We start from the raw sequence: 18,501 nt of genomic DNA, 5'->3' as shown, positions 1-18,501 counted from the left end.
TGCTGGGATCAAAGGCATGAGCCACTGCCACCCGGCCTTGTTTGCGTTTTCTAAGGAAGCAATATAACTGGCAAAACTATTACAACACACACAGACACAGACACAGACAGGCACAGACAGACAGACAGACAGACACACACACACACACAGACACACACACACACACACACACACACACACACACACGAAAAAGAAAGGAGAAATACACGGATCCCCCAGCACTGGGGTGGGGTGGGGATGAAATCAGATTTTAATGGTTCTGAATGAGTTTTAATGCAGCATTAAACTTCCCCCCACTCCACCCCCGCCAAAACAAAACAAAACCCCAAAACTTCGTGAGATGTCTGTCGTTGAAGCAGAAAATGTAAATCCAGAAGGCAAATTTTCCTGTTGGATTCTAGGTAACTCACCCTATTACGGCGAGCCTTGTCCAAGGATGATGGGAAAGCCAAGCAAGTATTATACTTCTGTCGATCTGCTTTTCAGAAGTAGACTGTGAAGAAACCTGTCCTAGGTTTAGGTCAGGTCGGCTAACCTGAAGTCTCATGAGCTAAACGAAAACACTTTAGTTGAATAACTGAACAAATACGTCGTTGAAGGTCCCACCCTTCGACCTCTCCAACCCCGGACATAAGAGCAAAAAAAATCAAAGTCCAAATCTTAGCTTTGAGCAGTGCCATGAAATCCCAGGCAGGTAATTCACAGCCTAGAGCACCCCGAGTGATGAAACTTCCCGGTCCTGGCCCAGACACCTGCCCCTCAAGGCAGTGATGCCCCTCGGGTAGGATATATAGGGTGACTCACTTGGGGCCAGCCTTCCCCGGAGGACAAACTGGGTCAGACGTTATGCTCTGAGACTCTGGGTCCGTTTGGTGGGCTTAGGAACCACGACGCCTAGGAGCCGACCTCTCCCGAGTCCGTGGGGTCCGGCCCAGAGGGATCGATCCTCCAGCACCCGGGGCCCAGCCCCAGCCGGGGCAATCCAAGAGGGTGAAGTCCTGCGGAAAGCTAGAAGCCCCGCCCTTGGGGGGCGTGGCTATGGCTGGACGAAACCACTGCCCGGAGTGCCGGGGGCGCAGCCCCTCTCTGGCCTTGTGCGTGGACTGCACTCTGGGGCCCGCGGCTCCTGGCGTGTCCCCCGCCGTGGATGGTGTGGCTCGGGGTAGCTGGTCACGCGTCGGGGGCGCGGCCTGCTGCAGGCCGAGGTGGTCCCCGCGGCGGCGGCTGAGGGAGTCCCTCCGAGCAGCGCCGGCAGCTGGGAAGATGCTGGGCCCGAGTCTCTTCACCTGGGTCCTCCTGGCGGCGACTGTCACCTGCGCCCGGGCTCAGCAAGTGCCGCCGGTGGGTGAGCTCCAGCCGAGGCGCAGATGGGGGTGCAGGTGCAGGCACAGATGGGGAGGCGGGGGCGCAGCTGTGCCGGGGCGGTGGGGAGCAAGGGACACACCTGCTCGCCCGCTGCATCTGGCGGGGACCTAACGTTCGGTCCCGCGGAGCTTGGATGCAAACCCGGGCGAAGTCGCTTTGGTGCCCTCTGGAAAGGGAGCACGTTTTAGGGAAGCTCTAGCCTCCATGAACGACTGGGTAGGGTTCAATCATTCTCCAATCTTGGTGTTAATGTTTGAACTACCAGCTGTAGGCAGAACTCTCTAGAGGAAAAGCTACCGATTGCCCCGTGACTTTGGCATATTCTGCCCGGTTACCGAGTGCTTTCTCCTGAAGAAGCCCACGCAGGAAGCTGTGGATCACATGCAGTCTTTGTCCAGATAGTGGGAACCCCCCCCCGGCCCCCCGCCAGCCCCCAGCAAGCTGCACTGGCTGTGGCCTTCACGCCCAGTCTTGGAATGCCTGTCCCGTGGTGCTGCGCGACCAAGTCGCAAGGCCACGGGACTTTATTTTTATAAAACCGCAAGAGACAGCGAGGGACTAGCGTGACTCTTGCATTTAATACAATAGGAAGTAGCCCTAGAGTGAAAATGTAGCCAGAGGTCACATCATTATTCACAGAAACATTTATAAATTCAGGCTTTTGGCCACAGTCCGACACCGACACTTCATGAATTGATTTTTTTCCTTTCTTTATTTCTTTTTTTTAAACAAGCTATAGACCTAAGGCTGTTTATTTTGCTTTGTTTTGGTACCAGCATATTTTGATATCTAGGAACCTGGATGTACCTTACCCGAGCCAGATGACTTGTGGAAACGGCAGGACATCGAAAGTGGGGATAGCAGGAGTTTATTATTCCTAGAAGGAGAAATGCTTTCTGAGTTAAAAAAAAAAAAAAAAGAAGAAGAAAGAAAAGAAAAGGCAGGATATTATCAGTCACCAGAGTAAACACTTAGCAGATAGAAGTAGAATGCAGAAAACTGTCGAGTAATTTCAGTGACCAAAACATATTATGTACAGACGATTGAAATATCATAAGGAAGAACCAAATGTTTGCTCTAGTGCAGATGGAGAATTCATTTTCTGAGCTAGGTTGGGATTGTGAGAATTGTGAAAGGATTTGGTATTTTGATAGCCAGTTCCTTTTATCCAAAGATTACCAAAGGGACATACTAATAGTTGAGCAAATTAGGTTTAGTGTCGAAGTGAAGGATTGAGAAAATACCTTTTCAACCACCCACGGGTTAAACAACAACTTTCAAAACAAAACAAAACAAAACAACTTGTTAGAGAATTTGAACTTAATCCAGGATTTGTTCTAGATTGGGTAACAAGTATTCTCTTGGCAGCAGAAGGGTTGTGTTTTGAGCTACAGTGGTGCTCTTTATCAACCTGTGGACAAAATCATGACGTAAGCTTGCCGTATCTCATTCTAATGTCTCTGAGGAACTTAGTTCTCTGAGTGTGTTTGTGTCCAAGAACAAAGCATAAATCCCCCGGGGTCCTACATGCCTGTCTGGTGTTAAGTGATGTTGGTTGGAAACCGCAGAGTAGTTTCATGTACTGGTCGCAGGTTATTATTTTTATTTCTTAATACTTTGTTTTTAAGCAAAGATATCTTATTGTTTGTTTCCTTATTTATTCTTTCAGTACTAGAGTGCTCACCCAGGACCTTGCACACACCAGACAAGCTCTTAACACAAGCTACATCCCTAGCCCACGAAAAATATTTAGTTGTTTTCAAAATTCGAAAAATCAATAGCACTTCAATTGACTTAATAGTTTTACCCAAAACTGTAGGCGGATTTTTCTTTTGGCCGCCGGCACACAAATAATGACATGGAAACTTATTAATTATGAAAGCTTGGCCTTTAGCTTAGGCTTGTCTCAACTAGCTCTTATGACTTAAATTAACCTGTTTATATTAATCGACATTCTGTCACGTGGCTTTTTACCTCTCTTCCATCTTGCACCTCCTGTTTCCTCTGTCTGTTGACCCCACCCTCCTAGATCCTCCTCCTCTTCCTTTCCCTCCCTGGAAGTCTCGCTTATATCTCCTGCCTAGCTATTGTCCATTGAGCTTTTTATTACACCAATCACAGCAATACACCTTCACACAGTGTACAAATATCCCACAACATTTCCCCCTTTCTATCTAAATAAAAGGGAAAGTTTTTAACTCTAGCATAGTAAAACTATATATAACAAGAACAATTATCAGGCAAGAATTACACTCATAATGTCCAGTCGATTTGTATGATTTGTATTTGGCAAATTCAGAGAAAATACTGTATTATCTAGCCTAGCATAGTGAGTCCAAAGTTTTATATCTAAACTATTTTCTATTATATCCTTTTAGACCTTAAAACATCTTAAATAAACAATGTAAGCTTTTATGTTTCTCAACATTATAAACTTTACATCTCTTATGTAAGTTTTTTTTTTTTTTCTGAATTTTGTAAGGAGCACTGTAACTATAACTGTCTGGTCTTCTACTCCATCAAAGACCAGAGAAGGATCTATTACCTGAGTAAACAGGGAGTGCAGAATAAACAACTTCCAAAATTATAGAAATGACAGAGACATCTGGCTGCCTGGATAGTCATACAAGGTTCCTCTGTAACATTGGGGCATCCATCTTTGGCCTATAGGCCTAGACTACCTGACAGACTTTTCTGTGAAGCAGGAATTTTGAAGGACTGTCCTACTTTGTCTTGGCAAAGTTCAGTAGTCGCTTTCTTTTGTGTCCTGCTTGTCCATTTTGTAGAGCATACTTTCGGTAGTCAAGGCAAGGGCAGTTGGTTTTTTTTTTTTTACCTAAATGGCTAGCTTTGCCACAATAAAAGGAAACTCCATATGCAGGTTCTTTGATGCCCATCATCCTTTTTTCAATTATATTGGTGCTGCCAGGAACAAACATGTCTCACTGTCATGAAAAGCCTTGTGTTATTAAAACATTTTAAATGACATAATCTGTAGGTCTTTGAAGTGTTTGAGGACTATCTATCTATCTAAAATATATTTTCTGTATGGCCTTGAAAACATCCATAACACTACTGCAGTTGTTAGAGATGACTAACTACTAGCTTGGTTTCCTAATTATCCTAAATGGTTTATAATAATACCTTTTAAGGATTAGAACTTTACATTACTTTTTTAAATGAGCTGCATATGTACAATACCTTAAACAAGAGTAGAAAAAAAGAGTATTAATATACAAAAATCCATACTAATATAAAATATTTGACACTAGTGGGTGTTCAAAAGTAGATTCAACAATCTAACCTTTTATCCCAGCATTCTATATCCCCCTTTTTTCCCTCCATAAAGAGATCCCTGAATCTAATCTCCTCTGTTCACCTTTTTTCCTGGCCGTTACCAATAACAACTTATAACCAACACCTCTAAATGATGACAAACATCCATAACTCACCAAATGACCAAAACCCACCCACCCTACCTCTTGGGAATGTGGGTGTCATGTTCTCTAGACTGCTGCCTGTTGTCTAGGAGTAATGGCAGCTTTAGGGGACCCTGAGAAAATTGAGATAATGGTCAAGTCCTGGGAGAGCTAGCTGTTGTCCAGTCTCAGTGTGATGGGAAAGTGCAGGGCTTATCTGAAGTTCTGGCTGGATAGTCTGAGACTGGACCATCTCAGCTAGCAGCTTTGAAGTTGTTCTAGATGTAGAATTTTGAGGAAACTGCAACAGAGGCATTCTGAGATTACCTGGGCTACTTGTCTTTATTGATGTCTGGTCCTTTTTTTCTGGAAACACACAAACTTTTAAAGGTAACATATATATCTATATTAATACAAATATGGAATGTGTGGTGTATACAAATCAGCTAAAGATAATTTTTTGTTTTATATTTGAGCAGGTAAAAGGCATCTGTCAACTTATAAGTCCATTTGGACTGTGTAACTAAACCACTATCTGTGTCGTATGAAAGGATGACATGTAATAATAATTCATGGGAACTCTGTAGCCAGCAAGATTTATCATGTTTCATCTAGTCTCAGAGCTGTTCCCGTGTAGAAGGATCAGCATATAGGTAACCTGTCTTATAGTATTTCTTGGTTTCTTTTTTTTAATGTCTGTAGTCAAGATTTTCAGGAGGTCGCCCCCAGTCAAATCTGATCTTCATTAATTTTGAAAAGAACCATAACTTTTTGTTTCCTGTGAGAACAAAGCCATAACATACTTTTTGACTTCCATTCTGTAGTGAAGACATTCTTAAAATATATATGTTGGCTTAATTTAGCAATTTCTATAATCTAGTGGTTCTCAGCAGCTATTTTTTTTTTTGTACACTAGCATTTAAAAAATTCAAAGTCAACAAAGCACCATACAGGATCCAGATGCCCTGTGTCTTTCCCATCTTTATGTGGCTTTTTCCTGTTATGTTACTTTAAAGACTTTATTATTTTTAAACTATTTATTTTTTTATAACTGTCTATACCCATTTTTTTTTCTTTAGTATCTCAGCACATTTTAAAGTATACTGTATCTGTTCAGAGGTTTTCTCAGTCTAGACCTGACTTTCTGTGCATCTACAGTGTTCTCTGATCGAGTGAGCCAAACCTTAAACTGCTAAGCAACAGCTAAACTGTCTGCCACATGCCTCCATTTAACACATGGCCTGGCAGCTGGTTCTGCTCCCTTTTGGTTGGTGAGAGTGGAGCCTCATGCCTGCAGGTCCCGGCCTGGAGCTGGTCTTATCCGCCCAAGCTCTGGGAAGTTTCTGTCCATGCATTTCTGCCTAGTCTCCTGCCACCTGTCCTGCCAGGTGCTCATAAATGCCATTCAAGTGCTTGGTAGCAGGGCCTCTTAAAAGAACTGTACCCATGTATGCTGCAAGCACAGAGCCTACTCAGAACTTTTTTTTTTCCAGTTTTCTCAGACCCTATGTGGATTTACATGCCCCACATTGGGCGCCAACTGTAGGTGGATTTTTCTTTTGGCTGCCAGCTCCCCACGTTGGGCGCCAACTGTAGGTGGATTTTTCTTTTGGCTGCCAGCTCACAAATAACGACAGAGACATCTTATTAATTTTGAAAGTTTGGCCTTTAACTTAGGCTTGTCTCAACTAGCTCTTATAACTTAAATTAACATGTTTATTTCATCTACATCTGTCACATGGCATTACCTCTTTTTCATCTTGCACCTCCTGTTTCCTCTCTGTCTGTCTGGTGACTCCACCCTCTAGATTCCTCCTCCTTTTCCTTTCTCTTCCTGGAAGTCCTGCCTATACTTCCTGCCTAGCTTTTGGCCATTGAGATTTTTATTACACCAATCACCACAATACATCTTCACACAGTGTACAAATATCCCACAATGCAGAATAATGAATATCAACGTTTAGTCAGTCTACTAGGATCTAATTGGAGAAGTGTTTTCACAGGTCTTCTGTGAATAAGAAAAATAAGTGTAAAACAAAAATCAGTAATTTTCTTTGTAGTCTGGTTTATGGCCATTTTATTGTCATTGAACTGTTCTCATTAAAATAAAGAAAAAGACAGATGTTATGTGGAGGGGACTTAATTTTGTTTTAAAATCTTCACTTATAGATTGAAAATTGGGAGCTTTTTGTGATGAGGCACTATTAAAAAATTTCACTGATCTTGAAGATATTGGGACCTAGTTTTCAAAAGGCCCTTCAGAACTACCTGGAAGATTGATAACTTTATTCTCTGACAGAATGGGAGGCAGTTGCTTTTCAGGTTTTGTTGTCTTGTTTGTTTAGTTTGAATCATTATATAAACGATAAACTATATATTAGAGTCTAGCCAAATGTATTTTGGCTGGTCACTAATATATTTCAAAATGACTAAATATATTTCAAAACGTATGAATATGGATGAGGGCTAGTTTTAAAAGACAAATGAGTTATTTGGTGTGGAACATCAGCTGGGCTTTTTAAAAGTCTTGTGTTTGAGGCTGTTTTCAGTATAGGTAACCGAAGGTCATCTTAAGTTATTCCTCACCATTGCATCTATGAAGAGTCCACTAAGATATGATGTGATGAGCTGGGCAGTGGTGGCACACGCCTTTAATCCCAGCACTCGGGAGAATGAAAGGGCATGTTTCTTAACAAACATAATTCAGATGGAGAGAAACATGGTTGCTGTCATGCCTTCTGGGCTTTAACTGAATGCACCCTAGTAAGCTACTGATATTTAAATAAACAGTAGATGAATCAACCACTTAAGAGGGCAGTAGCCTAGTCTATCATGTTGGCTGACTCAATGCTAGTGTTCAGGAAGGACTCTGGCAGAGCACTAAGAGAACAAATTAGACCTGTGCATTCTTTCCTTTGTAGGACAGTAACAGGGACAAAACCATCTAGGGCTTAAGAGATTAATAGAAGCTTTGTGATCATCACTGCTAATGCCAACAGTTTCACCACACACATGAAATTGTAGCTCATTTTAGCAATTCATTACACAATCATATGCTCACTGTTGTACATCTTCCAGATCTGCTCGAATTTATTACTGAGAACAGTCATTTCTCTCACCCCAGTTTGTTTCCTTCTAATCACTCCTCACCCTGCTGTCATTTATTTTCTGTCCCTATACTATGCAGAATAAGATGACCAGTAACCTCTAGTCGCCAAGCAAAGTGGGCATTTTGTTCTCAATGGTATTTAAAAGAAGTAACCCATTTCCTTCCCTTTCCTTGCCTGTCCTGTCACACTAAACTCTCCCATTTGGGCTGCTGTGTTAACTTCGCTGGGCTCTTCTTTACTTGGCACACATGGGAAACTCACTAGGCTTTTGACTATTTCTCCTTTTCTCATTTATACTCTGTAGAAGAGCTTGTCTGCTCCAATGGATTCAAATGTTCTTATTATTCCTAGACCCCCATATCCTGGCTCATCTTCTAGACGTCTCTCTAGCTATTTCCATCAGATCATATATATATATATATATACACACACACACACACACACACACACACACACATATATATGTTTTTTGTCTGTCTGTTTTTTGAAACAAGGTTTCTCTGTGCAGCCCTGGCTATCCTGGATCTTGCTCTGTACACCAGGCTGGTCTCGAACTCATATCCACCTGTCTCTGCCTCCTGAGTGCTGGGAATTAAAGGTGTGTGCCACTACCACCCAGCTGTTTTTCAGTTCTTACCACTTGGGCAGGTCAGCTTCATTCCTAAAGACCTGACTGCCCACTTTCAGTTTCCCTCACAGATGTCCAATAAGAGATGTGCCTGTAATTTGATTTTTATATTAGCTTTAGATCCTATGACATGCAAATATAATGAGGAAGGGATAGTATGTTTCATTATTTATTTGCTTAATTTAGTCTGGTTATCATGAAAAGATCTGGATTATATGCAGTTTATTCTCTGTTAGGAATCAAGCTGAAGCACTGTGTGTGTGTGTGTGTGTGTGTGTGTGTGTGTGTGTGTGTGTGTGTGTGTGTGTGTGTGTTTTGCACTCCTCTGTGTGCACATACGGAGGCCAAAAGGTAACATTATGCCTCATCTATATTGATCTCTACCTTATTTGAGACAAGTTCTTACCCTGAACCATTTTAGCTGCATTGGCTGGCCAGGAAGTCCTTAGGTCTATCCTGCTTCTATGTACCCTGGGCTCTGGGGTGTGTGCCACCATGCCTGGTTTTCTTTATGTGAGCTGGGGATTTAAACGCAGCTCTCATGCTTGAGCAGCAAGCATTTTATCCACTCACTGAGCTGTCTTCCCAGTCCTGGAAGCACTGATTTTATTGTTATGCTGTAGGAAGCTGTGGTAGAGCAGGAGAAGCCCTGGGCTCTGATCTGTCACCAGTGTGTCATGGCTAGTGGAGCTGAGCCCAGCATTCTGAACGTGACTATACAGTCCCCAGTCATCTGGAACTGAGTGAAAGGGCAGAAATGGCATGTTTATAAATCGAGTCAGATTTCTTAATACTTATTTTTATTTATGTGTTTGTATGAGTGTGTGCCGTATAAGTGGGGATGCTCTCAGGAGCCAGAAGAGGGCCTCAGATTCCCTGGAGGTTCAGCTACAGGTGGTTGTGAGCCATCTAACATGGGTCCTGGGAACTAAATGTGGGTCTTTTACAAGGGCATTGTGCATGCTTAACTCCTGAGCCATCTAGTGCTCAGGTCCACTATAAACCTAACTAAAAGTATGGATATTTAGAAGAATTTTATGTTGCTCATGTTAATATAAATCAGAATTGCATTTATAAAGTTAGTAATTATTCACCTTATTAAAAGAATAGCTTTTATTTTTATTTGATTATTTTATGTGTATGGGTAGTTTGTCTGCATATATGTCTGTGTACCACATGTGTGCAGTACCCAAAGAAGCCAGAAGAGGGTGTCAGATCCCCTGGAACTTGAGTTACGGATGGTTGTGAGCTACCATGTGGGTGCGGGGAAGTTGGGTCCTCTAGAAAAGCAGCCAGTGCTCTTCACTACTGAGCCATTCCTCTAGCCCCCACTAAATGATGTTTTGAAAATTTGTATTTGTATTTGAAGACTTTCTTTAATAGAGTACTACTTTTATGGTGACCATCCTAAAGTTTATTAAACAAGGACTAGCCTTTCTCTCTCTCTCTCTCTCTGTGTGCGTGTGTGTGTGTGTGTGTGTGTGTGTGTGTGTGTGTGTGTGTACACGTTTGTATGTTTAAATGCAGGCACACACATGCCACCACTCATGTGGAGGCCAGAGGACAACCTCGGTTGTTGGTCTTTGCCTTACACCTTGTTTGAGACAGGGCCATTTTATTTTCATATGCCATGCTAGCAGCTCGCCAGCTTCCGGGCATTCTCCCGTCTTTGTCTCCCATCTCCCTGTAGGAGTGCTGGGGTTACAGCCTCTTGTGCTCCGTGCTATGCTTTTATAGGGTTCTCAGAATTCTTACTCAGGTCCTCACAGTTATTTTCCCAGCTGGTGCTTTTATTCACCGAGGTATCTCCCAGGCTCCCCTTCCTTCTTTCTGTTATTTGAGACAGGGACTCAACTAGCCAGCTGGCTTTAAACTCAGTATGTGCCGAAGATGACCTTGGACCCATGATCTTCCTGCCTAGGCCTCCCAAATGCTGGGAGTACTGGGTGCACCATCTTGCCATGCTTGCGGGAACTTTTATTGCTTTACAATAACTTCAGATAACGATAGTTTCAAACATTTAAAAATGTCGGAGAATAATTCTCTGAAAAATTCCCCATATAATGTAAAGTAAAACCACACAAGTCCAAGAATTAATATTTGGAAATATATATCAGGTGTACATGGGTAAAGAGAGTGGGATAACATGGATAGACTTAGGAAAAGTTAGTCTCCTAGTCCATTTTTTCTCCTCCAGTCCCCTCCTGAGAACAGCCGCCTTCAGTTGTTTCTTAGCTGACGAGGTAATCACCTGCTCAGTATCAGTTCATCCAGAGCAGGTGTCTCCTGGCACACTAGTTTTTACAGCTGAGCTCCTTTGATTGCTTGCTGCCGTGATATGTGGGGCACTCAAAATTAATAAGTTATCTTTGTACATATCGATACTGATGATGTGGCTGTACTATATATGGCAGAATTAATTAGGTCCAGGTGTCGCCTATCTCATGGGCAATGATGGATAAAGAGCTTATTTTAAACACCCTTCCCACTGTCACTGCTCTTCTGATTGCTTTGTGGAGATAGCGCTCATGAAATACAGTTCACCATTAAAAATATACAGTTAGAAGGACAGAGGCAATGGCTCAGTGGGTAAGCACTTGCCATGCAACTGTGAGGACCTGTTGCGGAATATTACTTTAGCATGTAAAGGTGTGTTGCATTTGTTTATGTTGCATTTGTTTAACTAGGCAAAGGTGTGTTATATTTGTTTATGCTGCATTTGTCACATTATGTAAGGATGTGTTATTGTTTTACCTTGCCTGCCTAAGGCACCTGATTGGTCCAATGAAAAGCTGAATGGCCAATAGCTAGGCAGTAGAGGGATAGGCAGGGCTGGCGGGCAGAGGGAATAAATAGGAGGAGGAATCTAGGCTCAAGGAGGAGAGAAGGGGAGAGAACAAGTGAGAAACAGAAGGAGACTCCCAGGGCCAGACAGACAGACACAGAGTAGGACATACAGAATGAAAGAAGGGTAAAAGTCCCCTAGATAAAATGTAGATGAAGGGAAACAGGTTAAATTAAGTTATAAGAGCTAGCAAGAAATGAACCTAAGCTAATGCCGTTCATAACTAACAAGAAATCTCTGTGTCTTGACTTGGGAGCTGGTTGGCTGCTCAAAGAAAGCCTGCTACAAAGACCAGAGTTCAAGACTCCAGAAATCCATGTAAATGCCATTTGGGTGAGATAACCAGCCTGCAGTTCTTAGGCTCAGAAGGTGGAGAAAAGGGATCCCCAGAGCAAGCTGGCCAGCAAGATTAGCTATATCTGTGAACTCTGAGTTTGATTAATAGCCCTGACTCAGTCAATAGGTGGAAGAGCAATGAGTGTGATTCCAGACATCTGCCTCAGGCCTCTACATGTGCCAGTTGTGACCATGTCCTCCCACAATCCCATCAGGGTAGAGACAGGAGGATTGCTGGGAATGGCTAACCAAGCCAGCCCAGCCAAAACACAGATTTCCAGATTCATTAAAAAAGACTTTTTCTCAAAAGAATAAGGCAGAGGGTGATAGGGCAGGACACATAGTGTCCTCCTCTGGCCTTTACAGTGGATGAGTGTGTGTGTGTGTGTGTGTGTGTGTGTGTGTGTGTGTGTGTGTGTGTGTGTGTGTGTGACGCACAGATGCACATGTGTGTATTACACACACTCACACATACTAAAATAGCTTCAGCATCGACACAGAATTGTGCAGTCATTGTTGCATTTAGTTTAGGACAATTTACCCCCCAAGAGGGAACCCTCCTCATTTACCCATTAGTTTCCAACTCCCAGCCCTAAGCAACCTCACTGTGGATTTGCCTGTTCTGTATATTTCGGAGGGCACTATACAGTGTATGGTCCTTTGTGACAGGCATCTACTACATGGGATAGTTGTTTATGGCTCATCCTTCTTGTAGCATGTATCAGTTCTTCATTTCTTCTTGCCAAGTAATATTCCATCCTAAGACATACCTCATTTTGTTTGTCTATCCTGCAGTTGCTGGACATTTGGGCTCTCCCACTTTTTGGCCAGTATGAGTAACACTCCTGTAAATTCCACAAACATGTTTTTGTGGGAGCTTATGTCTTCTTATCTCTTGGGATAGACTTGGAATCAGGAGTGCTGGGTTTTATGGCATGTTTACCTGACTGAGGAACCGCCAGATGGTTTGGTAAAGCAGCTGCTGTTTTGTATCTTGCTCTCAGCCCAAGTGATCCCAGTTTCTTCATGCCCTTAGCAACATACGCTGTTACTGTTTCTCATCACAGTAGGCGGAGATGATGCTGGGCGTCTCTTCTGTGCTTATGGGCCATTTGCATATCTCCCTGAAAAAAATGTCTACTTGCATCTTTTGTCTGTTTTAAAAATTAAGCTGCCTTTTTATTACTGAATTGTAAGATGTTTTTAATATGTTATAGGTGTATATTGTCAGGTATACAATATGCAGCATTGTAAATGTGGACTTACTTCTGGACTCCTGGTTCTATTCCATTGTTTTATGTATTTATACCCATGATAGCACCCACTGTCAGCCAGTGTGGTCAAGACTTATTGTTAATATGATTGCCATAAGATTTCTACTTTCTCATTTAAGTGTGGAAAGATCATATAGTAACTTACTTACACTTACACTTACTATTGTAGTAAATTTTTAGCTTCATTTTAATTAATGTTTTTAGCAAGCACACAAAATAGTAGGTTTCCTTATGACGTTTTCATGCATGTGTAACATTGTTCTTTTCTCGTGTTTGTACCCCAGTACCTTCCCTTGTTTCTCCCTTCCACTGGTCCCTTTGCACCCCAAAAGTCCCCTTCTGCTTTCGTGGTGTGTGTGTGTGTGTGTGTGTGTGTGTGTGTGTGTGTGTGTGTGTCTGTCTGTCTGTCTGTCTGTCTGAGAGAGAGAGAGAGAGACAGAGACAGAGACAGAGAGAGAGAGAGATTCAACGAGACTCACGATACCTACCTTTCTCTTTCCCCTTCCATCTCCTGTGTTCCCTTCTTCCTGCAGACCCCTTCCTTTCCCACATAGTCCCATTTCTTATAGGAAGTTTTAAAACTTACTAAAAAGTTTTAAAACAAAATTTAAAAATTCGTTCTTTTCCAAGATTATTTTAGCCATTCTTAATGCTGAAACCTGTGGATTAATTTTAGGAATGTTAACAGAATTAAGTCTTCCACTCCATGAATCTGACAGCTTTTATTTACCTATGTTATCTTTTATTTTGTTGGGCAGTGTTTTGTAGTTTTAGGTGTACAAATTTTGAATTTCCTTGGCGAGGTTTATTTCTAAATACTCTTTTGTTTTGTGTTTGTGTTTGAGACATTCTCCCTTATAGCTCAGACTGGCTTGAGCTGATGATCCTCCTGCCTCAGCATGGAGTAATGGAATGGGATTGTACATGTGTACTTTGTCCATAGGCATTCCTTGGATGCTTTTGTAAATGGGATAGTTTCCCCTTATTTTAGCTTTTCACATTATAGATATATGATTGCTAATTTGGTAGATTGATCTGGAGTCTTGCAGACTTATGCTTAGTATTTCTAGTAAGTTTTTAATGGATTCCTTTGGAGTTTTGTATTCAACATTAAACATTACCTCTTTTCCATTTCAGATGCTCTTTTCTTGCCTCATTGCCTTGACTAGCACCCCAGACATCATTGTCTGCCCTGGGTTCTTCTCCTTCATTTTTCAGTTCTACTTTTTTGTTTTGTTTTCGCTCTTGCTTAGTAAATTTTGATAGAATCATTGCAGTGGTAATAATATCCCCTTCCGAACGTTGTTACGTGTTTCATTTTAGAACAGTGAAAATGGAAATGGTAAACAGTGTTTTACTTGTCAATATTGGTCATTGTCCAATATGCCTTGATTTTATTTATTTACCTATAGTTCTGAAGTCCTCTACCAGCTGTCCAAAATCATGCAGTTTTGTTTGTTTGTAGCATTATTGGTATTGAGCCCAGAGCTGAATAAGCATGCTATTGTCACTGCTCTATGTCCCCAGCAGCTCTTGAGTTTTATTCGTATTTATTTTGTACCTTACCTTTGTAGGCCTGTCCCCTGGAGTTTTTAATTGCTTTCTTCCTTTTTCTTATGCTAGAAGAACCAAGCTAATGTCACCCCTGTATCTGTTCTATGTTTTGAGGTTCCTGGTTCGTTTTCTTAACATACATTTTTATTCTTCCTAAAATCTACTGATTTCCTGTTGGAATTATCACCAGGTTAATATTTGCACCATTTATTTCTCAATGCCATTTTTACATGTCCCATACATATACACTAACAATAAATAAATGTAAAAATGAAATTTCTGAGCAAAAAAGTTTATTTAGGAACATTTATAAAACTTTAGTGAGTCACAGACTAGCTGTGGCCACACCGTCAGATTCTGTTTCAAACAAACTGCACTGTATTAAACAAAAGTTATAGTTGTTACTTGAGTTTTCACTGTCAGCCCTGTAGACTGTGAGCCTCACCTGGACATAGTCATCACAGTTTCTGTGAACTTTTGCTAGACATTGAAGCAGAGAGCCTGGCATTTCAACATGACAGCACCCAACAGCTGGGTTACACTAAAGTTTTGTTCTTTTTTTTTTTTTTTTTTTTTTTTGAGGTCCAAGCTGAGGTTGAGGCATTTTTGAGTGAGAACTTTTTACAATCAATATTATTTAACACAAACTACTTTTTGCTATAGACTTAATATTGTGTGTTAAGGAGTTCACTTGCAACATGCTTAAACAAGAAACCTCTCTCTAATGGTAAGGCCATTTTGGCAAGAGTGAAATGACTCTAACTACTCACCATGCTATCAATAGTTCATTTTGAGATTTCCATTCCTACACAAGAGTTCAGCCAGATAGTCTGAGCTCCCATATAATTTCAGTAGTTTCCTCCCCACTCGACCTCTTCTTAGTGCAGATTTGTGCTTTTTATTTTACTTTCACAGTATTAGGTCACTGTAGGTGAGGAGATAAACATACTTGCTACATGGAAGAAGAAGTAACAAGAGTCATAAATCTACATGAACTTCTTTTGCCTGATTTTGTGTTGGGAGAAAATTCAATTTTGCCACTAAGTGTGAACAGTTACCCCTGAAGCAGTCTTATTTATTCTTTGCCTCCAGCAGTGACCTCAATGTTGGGGCTGCCTTCCTATCAGGGAACACGGTATGGCATTGAGAAGACACAGCCAATTATAGTACGATGTGGTATTGTAGTGGAGATGTGCACAAATACAGAATATCTAAAAGGAGATGACTGTGTTTATATTGGCGGGAGATGAGACTTCACAGAGAGAGGTGGTGGGGAAGCGGGAGAAGTGAGTGTCTGGATTGGGTTTTAGAAGTTCCCCAGGTCAGAGAGTAGGCATTCTGGGCAGAGGACACAGCGCATACACAGAATGGAAGTGTAGGAGGTTTAGGAAGTGTTTGCTTGTACCCATGCTACTCGGAGGTGTGTCCGGAACAAGACTAGGATGGTAGGTTGTGGCCAGATTATTAAATACTGTATGCATTGTGCCCTGCAAATCTGGTTTGAGATGCAAATCTCAGGTCAGGATACAATAGAGTTGCCTCAAAAATTGAGGTAAAGCTACATCCTATTAAGCCATTGACATGCTATCCCAACACATAGAAATATTTTCCATCTCCTTTTCTACATTTCTTTACTCAATATAATCATTTTAAAAAGCCAGATTATAATACCTAGTCTTTGTGTAAACTGAGTTGAAACATTAATGGTTTGGGGGATTTGAGGGGCAAGACTTTTATCTTTATTGAATGCTGGTACTGGAAGGATAGTACAGAAGTTAAGAGTGCATACTGTTGCCGGGCGGTGGTGGCGCACGCCTTTAATCCCAGCACTCGGGAGGCAGAGCCAGGCGGATCTCTGTGAGTTCGAGGCCAGCCTGGGCTACCAAGTGAGTTCCAGGAAAAGGCGCAAAGCTACACAGAGAAACCCTGTCTCGAAAAACCAAAAAAAAAAAAAAAAGAGTGCATACTGTTCTCAGTACCATATGGTGGCTCACAACCAACTATAGCTCCAGTTCCAGGCCATTCCAACACCTTCTGGTGCACATGTGCAAAATGCCTATATATAAAATAAAAACATATAAATCTTTTTTAAAAAGGTATTGAATTCCAAGTGTTGTGGTGCATACCTGTAATCTCAGTGCTCACTCAGCTCAGGCAGGAGGATTATGAGTTTGAGGTAAGCATGGGTGAGCAACATAATAATAAATTTGAAGCCAGCCTGAATGACCTAGGGAGGGAGACCCTATCTCAAACAAAGATAGTGAAATGGTCTAAAAAGATGGTTTTGTCTTAGTAAATAATACTTTTTAAAAGGTTGCTTCAACTGGTAAGCATTTGTAATTTTCTAAAATGTTCATTTCCTTTGTTTTTTAGTGGACAGAAGATTGCAGAAAATCAACTTATCCTCCTTCTGGACCAACGTGAGTGACCTCAGATGATCAAACCATTGTCCTGTGCACAGATCATGTAATGATCTCTGTATGGATGTGTAAAGATCTGTAATGATCTTCTAGAAATAACAGTAGTAAAGGAAACCTAAGTCGTGTCTTTCACCTGGAGACAAGCTTTGGTTTCCTCGTGTGTATGACTCAGGCGGATATGAAGATATATGATTAAAATGTCCATTTCCTGTCCATGAAACTAGTAGGAAAGCAAAGGATTCCTGCCATCACCAAACTACTCTATGTCCTAGCAAGCATTTTTCTGCTAACAAATGGAGGCATGTATACCCCCTGAGCTCCAATGCTCTGTGGTGCCTGGGTGAAAGCCCTCAGACTGCATTGAAAGTATAAGGAGTCTGTATATGAAAGAGTCAAGAAATAAATTCTAACTTGATAAAGCTTTCAGGCAAAACAAGATTAAAAAAAAAACTGTAAGACAAGGACTGAAGTTTTATTTTAGTGTAACGTTTTTTTAGTTCACATTTTTGTCTTTCCAAATCTTAGTGATGAAATGAGCCTGAGAAACAGGCAAGTGTAGCCGAGGGGCATGGAGGGAACAGGATGCAGGGTGAAGGGACGGTGTAGGGGAGTGGTCCTCTTTGCCCCTTGTCCTTCTCTCCTGATTCGGTAGACTGCTGGAGGGCGGGCGGGGGCGGGGGAGCAGAGTACAATTGAGACTTTCAGTTTTATTATAAGGGCTAACCGGCCCCCTTCCTAGATTGTACTCTGTCGCAGTATCCTTGGGACACTGGAGTGTCACCCTGTGCCCACCCTTTTGAGCATTTCTGCTGCTCATGAAGTCCTTAGTATCTGTTGTCTTGTTTGTCCTTGAGGGTGTTCTGTCCTTTGGATTAGATTGCAAACCACCCGTGAGCCACATTGGCGGGTATGATTATGGAATGTTCTGGGCAGAGGGAATACCGCTTCAAAGGATGAAATGATACTGTTTGTAGTAAAGTGGAAGAATACGCTAAGGTCGTTACTGCTGATGGAGCATCAGTTACTGTTGGTTGAGAGGAACTGTGGTCACCCAACTTGCCTTGATTCACCTACCTTTATGGAAAGATTTAAGAGTAACCAGCTGCAGTAGTATTCTCCAGCCAATGCTGTTCCAGCTCACCCCAGGGAAGGTCTTTTTTTCCATCATGACTGGTGCCATCTTGGCCTTCACTGCCTTCCTGATTGTGTCTCTTAACTGGTCTTACTGCCCGATTCACTGAACAATTTAGCAAGTAATTTCTATACTAAGGGCCTTTTTAAAAAAAAAAAAAAATCTACCCTCTTTTAAATGTATTTTACATATAACTAGGGATATATTTTTTACAAACTGTAAACCTTTCCTGATTAGACATAACACAACTTGTTACCGTGTGTGTGTGTGTGTGTGTGTGTGTGTGTGTGTGTGTGTGTGTGTGTGTATTACGTCCATACCTATATGCTGTGTGTATTTTCTCTCCTTGCTTGCTATTTGCTATTTCTGCTGTATTTTGTCCGGTTTCACTGTCCCATTCTTCAACACTGAAATCCTC

General features: G+C 41.7%; 1 protein-coding gene across 1 annotated transcript in view; it reads left to right on the top strand.

Moving 5' to 3' along the window:
- The first annotated feature begins 888 nt into the window (after positions 1 to 888).
- The window catches only part of Asah1 (N-acylsphingosine amidohydrolase 1), a 35,892-nt gene continuing 18,279 nt past the window's right edge, over positions 889 to 18,501 (top strand). Inside the window, exons 1-2 of the mRNA XM_052752118.1 lie at positions 889 to 1,341; positions 16,905 to 16,951. Coding sequence (XP_052608078.1) covers positions 1,039 to 1,341; positions 16,905 to 16,951 — 350 coding nt within the window. The 5' untranslated portion in view covers positions 889 to 1,038. The remainder of the gene's footprint in view (positions 1,342 to 16,904; positions 16,952 to 18,501) is intronic.

The sequence above is a fragment of the Peromyscus californicus genome, unplaced genomic scaffold, assembly GCF_007827085.1.
Source record: "Peromyscus californicus insignis strain IS unplaced genomic scaffold, ASM782708v3 Scaffold_23__1_contigs__length_62951481, whole genome shotgun sequence".
Classification (NCBI taxonomy): Eukaryota; Metazoa; Chordata; class Mammalia; order Rodentia; family Cricetidae; genus Peromyscus; species Peromyscus californicus.
Note: the sequence above shows the minus strand (reverse complement) of the source record. Positions and strands in the feature narration are given on the sequence as shown.